Here is an 11,864-nt window from a genome sequence, read left to right as displayed (position 1 = left end):
GTGACAACAGATAGTGACCACAGATAATGACCACAGATAGTGACAACAGATAGAGACCACAGATAATGACCACAGGTAGTGACAACAGATAGTGACCACAGATAATGACCACAGATAGTGACAACAGATAGTGACCACAGATAGTGACAACAAATAGTGACCAGAGATAGTGACCACAGATAATGACCACAGATAGAGACCACAGATCATGACCACAGATAGTGACCGCAGATAATGACCACAGGTAGTGACCACAGATAGTGGCAACAGATAGTGACAACAGATAGTGATCACAGATAGTGACAACAGATAGTGAGTACAGATAGTGACCACAGATAGTGACAACAGATAATGACCACAGATAGTGACCACAGATAGTGACAACAGATTGTGACGACAAATAGTGACAATAGATAATGATCACAGATAATGACCACAGATAGTGACCACAGATAGTGACCACAGATAGTGACTACAGATAGTGACCACAGATAGTGACAACTGATAGTGACTACAGATAGTGACCACATATAGTGACCACAGATAGTGACAACAGATAGTGACAACAGATATTGACCACAGATAGTGACAATAGATAGTGACCACAGATAGTGACAACAGATTGTGACCACAGATAGTGACAACAGATAATGACCACAGATAGTGACCACAGATAGTGAAAACAGATTGTGACCACAGATAGTGACAACAGATAATGACAACAGATATTGACCACAGAGATAGTGACCACAGATAATGACAACAGATAGTGACCACAGATAGTGACCACAGATAGTGACAACAGATAATGACCACAGATAGTGACAACAGATTGTGACCACAGATAGTGGCAACAGATAATGACAACAGATAGTGACCACAGATAGTGACCACAGATAGTGATCACAGATTGTGACAACAGATAGTGATCACAGGTAGTGACCACAGATAGTGACCACCGATAGTGACAACACATAATGATCACAGATAGTGACCACAGATAGTGACCACAGTTAGTGACAACAGATAGTGACCACAGCTAGTGACCACCGATAGTGACAACAGATAGTGATCACAGATATTGACCACCGATAGTGACAACAGATAGTGATCACAGATAGTGATCACAGACAGTGACAACAGATAATGACAACAGATAGTGACAACAGATTGTGACCACAGATAGTGTCAACAGATAATGACCACAGATAATGACCACAGATAGTGACCACAGATAGTGATCACAGTTAGTGACCACAGATAGTGACCACCGATAGTGACAACAGATAATGATCACAGATAGTGACCACAGATAGTGACCACAGTTAGTGACAACAGATAGTGACCACAGCTAGTGACCACCGATAGTGACAACAGATAGTGATCACAGATATTGACCACAGATACTGACCACCGATAGTGACAACAGATAGTGATCACAGATCGTGATCACAGATACTGACCACAGATACTGAGCACAGATAGTGACAACAGATAATGACCACAGATAGTGACAACAGATAGTGACCATAGATAGTGACCACAGATAATGACCGCAGATAATGACCACAGATAGTGATCACAGAGAGTGACCACAGATAATGACCACAGATAGTGACCACTGATAGTGACAACAGATAGTGACCACAGATAGTGACCAGAGATAGTGACAACTGATAGAGACCACAGATATTGACCACAGATAGTGACAACAGATTGTGACCACAGATAGTGACAACAGATAATGACAACAGATATTGACCACAGATAGTGACAACAGATAATGACCACAGGTAGTGACAACAGATAATGACCACAGATAGTGACCACAGATAGTGACAACAGATAATGACCACAGATAGTGACAACAGATAGTGATAACAGATATTGACGACAGATAACGACGACAGATAACGACCACAGATAGTGACAACAGATAGTGACCACAGATAGTGACAACAGATAGTGACAACAGATAGTGATCACAGATAGTGACCACAGATAGTGATCACAGATATTGACCACAGATAGTGACCACGGATAGTGACAACAGATAATGACCACAGATAGTGACAACAGAGTGTGACCACAGATTGTGACCACAGATAGTGACAACAGATAGTGACCAGAGATAGTGACAACTGATAGTGACCACAGATATTGACCACAGATAGTGACAACAGATTGTGACCACAGATAGTGACAACAGATAATGACAACAGATATTGACCACAGATAGTGATCACAGGTAGTGACCACAGATAGTGACCACCGATAGTGACAACAGATTGTGATCACACATAGTGACCAGAGATAGTGACAACTGATAGTGACCACAGATATTGACAACAGATTGTGACCACAGATAGTGACAACAGATAATGACAACAGATATTGACCACAATTAGTGACAACAGATAATGACCACAGATAGTGACAACAGATAATGACCACAGATAGTGACAACAAATAGTGACAACAGATAATGACCACAGATAGTGACCACAGATAGTGACCACAGATAATGACAACAGATAATGATCCTAGATAATGACCACAGATAGTGACCACAGATAGTGACCACAGATAGTGACAACAGATAGTGACAACAGATAGTGACCACAGATAGTGATCACAGATAGTGACAACAGATAGTGACCACAGATAGTGACCACAGATAGTGACCATAGATAATGACCACAGATAATGACCACAGATAGTGACCACAGATAGTGACCACAGATAGTGACCAGTGAAGCATTGCTCTTTTCATTCCTTCATCGGCAGCACCCAAGGACGTGAAAAAATTATTGTTTTCCGTAAAATGTCAGCTTGATCCGAGAGAGTTTAAATAATTTTCCTTGAAGTCTTATCAATCTGTCAATCCTGATACAAAGTAATGTTCTTTTCACAGTTCTCTTGCTGTGTAGGCACATCTCTCTGACATCTCTCTCTGTCTCTATCTCTGTTTCTCATGCTTTCCATCTCTCACTCTCACTCTCTATCCCTTTATCTCTTGCTCCGTCTATCTCTCTATCAGTCTCCATCTCTGATCTATCTTTAGTCTCTCTATCTCTATTTCCGTCTATCTCTCTAATCTCTTTCTCTCTCACTCTGCACCATCTTTATCTTTCTGATCTCTCTCTATCTCTGATCTTTCTCTTATCTCTGATCTCTCGCTCTCTATCTCTGATTGCGCTCTCTATCTTTGATCTCTGTCTGTCTCTGATCTCTCTTCACTCACTTACTTATTTAGTCTTACCCACTCACTGACTTTCACTCTCATTTGCTCTCTCTCTCTCTCTGTCACACACACACACACATTCTTACTTTCACTCTAAGTCGCTTAAGTCCAGAATCCATTAAAAGATGTTAAAAGTTTGGAAGGAACTAAAGATGGAGGGCTATGGATAAAGATGTATCAGAGAGACTGGTTCGAGATTGATACAGGGATTGGGGAGAGTATGGAATCGTGGGATTCTTTTGGGATTGATACTAGGCTATGGGAAAGAGTGGAATTGTGGGATTAGTTTGGAATTGACACGGGGCTTTGGGGAAAGAATGGGTCAGTGGAATTAATTTGGGATTGTTCCAGTGCTAGAGGGAGGGAGTGGGACAGTGGGATTGGTTTGGGATTGATCCAGTGTAACAGAGAGGGAGTGGGACAGTTGGGATTGATCCAGTGTAACAGAGAGGGAGTGGGACAGTGGAATTGGTTTGGGATTGATCCAGTGTAACAGGGATGGAGTGGGACAGTGGGATTGGTTTGGGATTGATCCAGTGTAACAGAGAGGGAGTGGGACAGTGGGATTGGTTTGGGATTGATCCAGTGTAACAGGGAGGGAACCAATGTCCATAATGGAGTTTTTGCTGAGATCGGGGGTTGGAGTGGGGAGATTAGACACATCTCCCAGGGCAACAAATCCTGTCATGTCAGGGAGTATTTGTGAACTCTGACCCCTGGCATTGATGCTAGCCATGCAGAGAAATAGTCAGTAGTAGACTGGGTCAGAGGAGGTAGCCAGCCTGGGTCTGGGGTGAAATCACATCTAGGTCAAAGGTCACAGTCCAATCCTTTCACCCCCAACCCTGCAGCTAAGGGCAGGTGGAAATTGACAGCCTAACTCAGGGCATTGGTTTACGCTGGAGATTGATTTGTTTTAATGCACGCCGATGTGATGTTTCTCTTTTACAGGCCAGTCTGAAGAAATTTTTCGAGTATGTTCAACATGGCTCAGTCGATAAGATGCTTAAACTCTTAGATAAAGGGCTGGATCCCAACTACCATGATGCAGAGACTGGGGGTAAGCTCTCCATGTTCACCAAAGGGTCAGACCAGGCTATGGAGGAAGGAAACAGGGTGCATGAGGAAGAGAGTGTGAGGGAGGAGAGAATTGAGAAGGGAGAGGGAGAGGTTCTGGTGGGAGGGACAGAGTCTCCGGTTCGGAAACTTCTAGAAATTGTTATGCTGGTCCAAACCTGCTGTAAATTTCAACGCGGACCGGTTTGGAACAAAGGGCTGAAGATTCCTTCCTCAACCTCCTAGAAGATTCCGGATGTTGAGTAAATGCTGTTTTACAGTCAGGGGTCCCAATCTCTCAGGGTTAGAGTGGACTCCTCCGGGAATTGAAGGTCCATCGGTCAGAGGAAGCTGTGAGGAAGAGGCCATTCAGCCCTTCAATCCTGTTCCATTTCCAGTTAGATTCTCTTTGTGCTACTTTGAAGAGCAGGTGTGATGGGCCGAATGGCCTGTGGCACTGTAACTGTGCTGTGCCTCCCAGCTCTGGTCAAATGAACAAACTACTGACTGACATCTCCTTCACTGGATGTCACTTCTTTTTCAATGTTTGTTTGTCCTTTCAACTTCAAATATTTCTGAATAAAGACCGAAATAACTGCAGATGCTGGAAATCAGAAACCAAAACTGAAATTGTTGGAGGAAGTCAGCGGGTCTGACAGCATTTGTGAAGAGAGAAAACAGAGCTAACATTTCGGGTCCAGTGACCCTTCCTCAGAACTGATGGCAGTTGGGAATATGTCAAGTTTTATGCAGAAGATAGGGTGGGTGTAAGGGATAAGGAACAAACAGTGAGTGGGGATAGAGTCGAAAGAGAGAGAACAGTTGGACAGACAAGGGAGTGGATAATGATCAGCCTGGGACAATGAATGGCTTCTAATGGGGACCGTTATTGGCTAACAATGGGTTGTGTGTAATAGCAGGCCATGTGATAACAAGGCCTGGTGGCCTAGTGGTTAGCACAGCTGCCTCACAGCACCAGGGACATAGGTTCGATTTCAGCCTTGGGCGACTGTGTGGAGTTTGCACATTCTCCCCGTGTCTGCGTGGGTTTCCTCTGGATGCTCTGATTTCCCCCCACAATCCACAGGTCAGGTGAATTGGCCGTGCTAAATTGCCCACAGTGTTAGGTGCATTAGTCAGAGGGCAATGGGTCTGGGTGGGTTACTCATCGGAGAGTCGGCGTGGACTGGTTGGGCCGAAAGGCCTGTTTACATGCTGGAGGGAATCTCATCTTAAGGCCTGGTGTGTGGGGGTGGGGGTTGGGGTCTGGGCGTGGGTGTAGGTGCCTCAAAAGGCGTAACGTTGTTGAGTCCAGAAGGCTGTAGAGTCCCTGAGTGGGAAATGAGATGCTGCTCCTCCAGCCTGCACTGAGCTTCACTGGAGCACCGCAGCAAGCCTGAGGCAGTGATGTTGCCCGGGGAACGGGGTGGGGGGGTGTAGAAATGGCAAATAGCTGGAAGCTCAGGGTCTTTTTTGACTTCATAGCTTCCACTGATAGTTATTCCTCCCCCAGGCTGACCATTACCCCTCCTTTGTATGTTCTTCTCTCTTTCTTTGCTCTCTATTCCCACCTTCCATTTACTCCTTACCCCCTCTCTCCACCCTATTTTCTGCATAAAATACAACATTTTTCTAGCAACCATCAGTTCTGAGGAAGGGTAACTGGACCTGAAACGCTAACTCTGCTTCCTCTCTGGGCAGATGCTGTCAGACCCGCTGAGCTTTTCCAGCAATTTCTGGTTTTGTTTCAGATATTGCTTCACATGCCTTGTGCTCTGTCCACGGAATTGATCTTGCCCATATCCAGCAGTGAGATTGTTGGAATTTCTTTTCATTTTTCCACATGGTAACCCGCGCTGGAAAACTGGTCAAAAATTATAAATACTTCCTGTCACAAAATATTGACAAGTACAGAAGGCAGTCTTACCTCAAACCAAACATTGTTGGAAGTTTCTCTCTCACTGCTGACTATAGAACCCCTACAGTGTGGAAACAGGCCATTTGACCCAACAAGTTCACACCAACCCTCCGAAGAGTATCCCATCCAGACTCTGTTACTCTACATTTATACCTGAATAGTGCATCTAACCTACACATCCCTGATACTCTGGGCTATTCGGCATGGCCAATCCACCCCAACCTGCACATCTCTGGATTGTGGGAGAAAACCCACGCAGACACGGGGAGAATGTACAAACTCCACACAGACAGTCACCCGAGGCTGGAATTGAACCCAGGTCCCTGGCGCTGTGAGGCAGCAGTGCGAACCACTGAGCCACCCTTTGTCGAAAGATTACATTCTGTAGTGAGTACTTCGTCAGGGTGTTGGTCAGAGGAATGCTTAGGACTAACAGCCTGTCACTCACCTCATCCTAATGGCAGCTTCCCTGTCAGCACAGCACTCCCTCTGTCCTGTCACTGGAAGTGTCAGCCTTGAGGATGTGATCGAAGTCTCTGGAGTGGGTCTTGAACCTACCACGTTCTGTTTTGGAGGTGAAGGTGCTGCCCACTGAACCACAGCAGGGACCAGCTGGAGAGGCTTGTGCTGAAAGCAAGGCAAGCTCAGCACTGTCATTGTAACAGGCTTTAGTTACCAGAGATCTCTTAGGAATTGTGACTGGAGGAAATAGTGAGCTGTTAGTGGGAGATGTGTTTGTAAAGTCTGCGAGTTAGGGGAGCTGGAATTGTTCCTGCGAGGCCACAAGGCTTGTGAAATCAGTATGTAATACACATGTAAACCGCTGTTGTCTTTCCGTGTGTAATACACGTGTAAACCGCTGTTGTGGTTCAGTGTGTACTACACGTGTAAACCGCTGTTGTGTTTCCGTGTGTAATACACGTGTAAACCGCTGTTGTGTTTCCATGTGTAATACACGTGTAAACCGCTGTTGTGTTTCCGTGTGTACTACACGTGTAAACCGCTGTTGTCTTTCCGTGTGTAATACACGTGTAAACCGCTGTTGTGTTTCCACGTGTTATACATGTGTAAACCGCTGTTGTGTTTCCGTGCGTACTACACGTGTAAGCCGCTGTTGTGTTTCATGTGTAATACACGTGTAAATCGCTGTTGTCTTTCCGTGTGTAATACACGTGTAAACCGCTGTTGTGGTTTCATGTGTAATACACGTGTAAACTGCTGTTGTGTTTCCGTGTGTAATACACGTGTAAACCGCTGTTGTGTTTCTGTGTGTAATACACGTGTAAACCGCTGTTGTGGTTCCATGTGTAATACACGTGTAAACCGCTGTTGTGGTTCCATGTGTAATACACGTGTAAACTGCTGTTGTGTTTCTGTGTGTAATACACTTGTAAACCGCTGTTGTGGTTCAGTGTGTAATAGACGAGTAAACTGCTACTGTGGTTCCGTGTGTAGTACACATATAAACTGCTGCCGTGGTTCCATGGGTAATACACGTGTAAATGGTTGCTGTGGTTCCATGTGTAAGACATGTGTAAATTGTTGCCACGGTTCCATGTGTAACACACGTGTAAACTATTGCTGTGGTTCTGTGTGTAATACACGTGTAAACTGATGCTGGGGTTCCGTGTGTAATAGATGTGTAAACTGCTGCCGTGGTTCAGTGGGTAATACATATATAAATTGTTGCCATGGTTCCATGTGTAACACACGTGTAAACTATTGCTGTGGTTCTGTGTGTAATACACATGTAAACTGTTGCCGTGGTTCCGTGTGTAATGCATGTGTAAACTGTTGCTGTGGTTCTGTGCGTAAACACATGTAAACTGCAGCTGTGGTTCAGTGTGTAACACACGTGTAAACTATAGCTGTGGTTCCGTGTGTAATACACATGTAAACTGGAGTTGTGGTTCCATGTGTAATACACGTGTAAACTGTAGCTGTGGTTCCGTGTGTAATACACGTGTAAATTGTAACTGTGGGTCTGTGCGTAATACACATGTAAACTGTAGCTGTGATTCTTTATGTAATACACGTGTAAACTGTAGCTGCGGTTCCGTTTATAACACAAGTGTAAACTGTAGTTGTTGTTCCGCGTGTAATACACATGTAAACTGTAGCTGTGGTTCTGTGTGTAATACACATGCAAACTGTAGCTGTGGTTCTGTGTGTAACGCTAGTGTAAACTGTAGCTGTGGTTCCATGTGTAATACATGTGTAAACTGTAGCTGTGGTTCCATTTGTAATACTCATGTAAACTGTAGCTGTGGTTCCATGTGTAATGCATGTAAACTGTAGCTGTGGGTCTGTGTGTAATACACATGTAAGCTGTGGCTGTGGTTCTGTGCGTAATACACATGTTATTTGTAGCTGTGGTTCTGTGTGTAATACACGTGTAAACTGTAGCTGCGGTTCTGTGTGTAATACACATGTAAACTGTAGCAGCGGTTCCATGTGTATTACACATGTAAACCGTAGCTGTGGTTCTGTGTGTATTACACATGTAAACTGTAGCTGTAGTTCTGTGTGTAATACACATGTAAATTGTAGCTGTGTTTTCGTGCGTAATACACGTGTAAACTGTGGCTGTGGTTCCCGTGTGTAATGCACGTGTAAACTGTATCTGTTGTTCCAAGTGTAATACACGTGTAAACCGCTGTTGTGGTTCCATGTGTAATACACGTGTAAACTGCTGTTGTGGTTCCATGTGTAATACACGTGTAAATTGTAGCTGTGTTTTCGTGCGTAATACACGTGTAAAATGTAGCTGTGGTTCCGCGTGTAATGCACGTGTAAACTGTAGCTGTGGTTCCGTGTGTAATCCACGTGTAAACTGTAGCTGTGGTTCCGTGTGTAATACACGTGTAAACTGTAGCTGTGGTTCTGTGTGTAATACACATGTAAACTGTAGCTGTGGTTCCACTTGTAATACACATGTAAACTGTAGCTTTGGTTCCATGTGTAATGCATGTGTAAACTGTAGCTGTGGTTCTGTGTGTAATACACATGTAAACTGTAGCTGTGGTTCTGTGTGTAATACCTGTGTAAACTGTAGCTGTGGTTCTGTGTGTAATACCTGTGTAAACTGTAGCTGTGGTTCTGTGTGTCATAGCCGTGTAAACTATAGCTGTGGTTCTGTCAGTAATACACATGTAAACTGTAGCTGCGGTTCTGTGTGTAATACACCTGTAAACTGCTATTGTGGTTCCATGTGTAATACATATGTAAACTGTAGCAGTGGTTCTGTGTGTAATACACGTGTAAACTGTAGCTGTGTTTTCGTGCGTAATGCACGTGTAAACTGTAGCTGTGGTTCCGTGTGTAATGCATGTGTAAACTGCTATTGTGGTTCTGTGTATTACACATGTAAACTGTAGCTGTGGTTCTGTGTGTAATACACATGTAAACTGTAGCTGTGGATCCATGTGTATTACACATATAAACTTTAGCTGTGGTTCTGTGTGTAATACCTGTGTAAACTATAGCTGTGGTTCCGTGTGTAATACACATGTAAACTGTAGCTACGGTTCTGTGTGTAATAAAGCTGTAAACTGCTATTGTGGTTCCATGTGTAATACATATGTAAACTGTAGCAGTGGTTCCATGTGTAATACACGTGTAAACTGTAGCTGTGGTTCCGTGTGTAATACACGTGTAAACTGTAGCTGTGGTTCTGTGTGTATTACACATGTAAACTGTAGCTGTTGTTCTGTGTGTAATACACATGTAAACTGTAGCTGTAGTTCCGTGTGTAATACACATGTAAACTGTAGCCGTGGTTCCGTATGTAATGCACGTGTAAACTGTAACTGCGATTCTGTGTGTAATACACATGTAAACTGTAGCTGCGGTACTGTGCGGAATACACGTGTGAACTGCTGCTGTGGTTCTGTGTGTGATACACTTGTAAACTGTAGCTGTGTTTCCATTTGTAATACACATGTAAACTGTAGCTGTGGTTACATGTGTAATGCATGTGTAAACTGTAGCTGTGGTTCTGTGTGTAATACACGTGTAAACTGTAGCCGAGATTCTGTGTGTAATACATATGTAAACTGTATCTGTGGTTCCATGTGTAATGTACGTGTAAACTGTAGCTGTGGTTTCGTGTGTAATACACGAGTAAACTGTAGCTGTGGTTCCATTTGTAATACATATGTAAACTGTAGCTGTGGTTCCATTTGTAATACACATGTAAACTGTAGCTGTGGTTCCATGTGTAATGCATGTGTAAACTGTAGGTGTAGTTCCGTGTGTATTACACATGTAAACTGTAGCTGTGGTTCTATGTGTAATGCACAATATGAACTGTAGCTGTAGTTCTGTGTGTAATACACATGTAAACTGTAGCTGTGTTTTCGTGCGTGATGCACGTGTAAACTGTAGCTGTGGTTCCGTGTGTAATGCATGTGTAAACTGCTATTGTGGTTCTGTGTATTACACATGTAAACTGTAGCTGTGGTTCTGTGTGTAATACACATGTAAACTGTAGCTGTGGATCATGTGTATTACACATATAAACTTTAGCTGTGGTTCTGTGTGTAATACCTGTGTAAACTGTAGCTGTGGTTCCGTGTGTAATACACATGTAAACTGTAGCTACGGTTCTGTGTGTGATAAAGCTGTAAACTGCTATTGTGGTTCCATGTGTAATACATATGTAAACTGTAGCAGTGGTTCCATGTGTAATACACGTGTAAACTGTAGCTGTGGTTCCGTGTGTAATACACGTGTAAACTGTAGCTGTGGTTCTGTGTGTATTACACATGTAAACTGTAGCTGTTGTTCTGTGTGTAATACACATGTAAACTGTAGCTGTAGTTCCGTGTGTAATACACATGTAAACTGTAGCTGTGTTTTCGTGTGTAATGCACGTATAAACTGTAGCTGTGGTTCCGTGTGTAATGCACGTGTAAACTGTATCTGTGGTTCCATGTGTAATGCATGTGTAAACTGTAGCTGTAGTTCCGTGTGTAATACATGTGTAAACTGTAGCTGTGGTTCCATTTGTAATACTCATGTAAACTGTAGCTGTGGTTCCATGTGTAATGCATGTGTAAACTGTAGCTGTGGTTCTGTGTGTAATACACATTAAAACTGTGGCTGTGGTTCTGTGCGTAATACACATGTTATCTGTAGCTGTGGTTCTGTGTGTAATACACGTGTAAACTGTAGCTGCGGTTCTGTGTGTAATACGCATGTAAACTGTAGCTGTGGTTCTGTGTGTAATACACCTGTAAACTGCTATTGTGGTTCTGTGTGTAAAACATATATAAACTATAGCAGTGGTTCCATGTGTAATACACGTGTAAACTGTAGCTGTCGTTCTGTATGTAATACACGTGTAAACTGTAGCTGTGGTTCCATATGTATTACACATGTAAACCGTAGCTGTGGTTCTGTTTGTAATACACATGTAAACTATAGCTGTGGTTCTGTGTGTAATACACATGTAAACTGTAGCTGTGTTTTCGTGCGTAATGCACGTGTAAACTGTAGCTGTGGTTCTGTGTGTAATACACATGTAAGCTGTAGCTGTAGTTCTGTGTGTAATACACATGTAAACTGTAGCTGTGGTTCCGTGTGTAATGCATGTGTAAACTGTAGCTGTGGTTCCATTTGTAATACACATGTAAACTGTAGCTG

The 11,864-nt window shown here is 43.3% G+C and overlaps 1 protein-coding gene across 1 annotated transcript in view; it reads left to right on the top strand.

The window, feature by feature from the left end:
- The window catches only part of LOC122542013 (SH3 and multiple ankyrin repeat domains protein 1-like), a 113,649-nt gene that overhangs the window by 90,769 nt on the left and 11,016 nt on the right, over positions 1–11,864 (top strand). The window contains exon 7 of the mRNA XM_043679305.1: positions 4,196–4,304. Coding sequence (XP_043535240.1) covers positions 4,196–4,304 — 109 coding nt within the window. The remainder of the gene's footprint in view (positions 1–4,195; positions 4,305–11,864) is intronic.

This window comes from Chiloscyllium plagiosum, chromosome 39, assembly GCF_004010195.1.
Source record: "Chiloscyllium plagiosum isolate BGI_BamShark_2017 chromosome 39, ASM401019v2, whole genome shotgun sequence".
In the NCBI taxonomy this organism is placed as follows: Eukaryota; Metazoa; Chordata; class Chondrichthyes; order Orectolobiformes; family Hemiscylliidae; genus Chiloscyllium; species Chiloscyllium plagiosum.
Note: the sequence above shows the minus strand (reverse complement) of the source record. Positions and strands in the feature narration are given on the sequence as shown.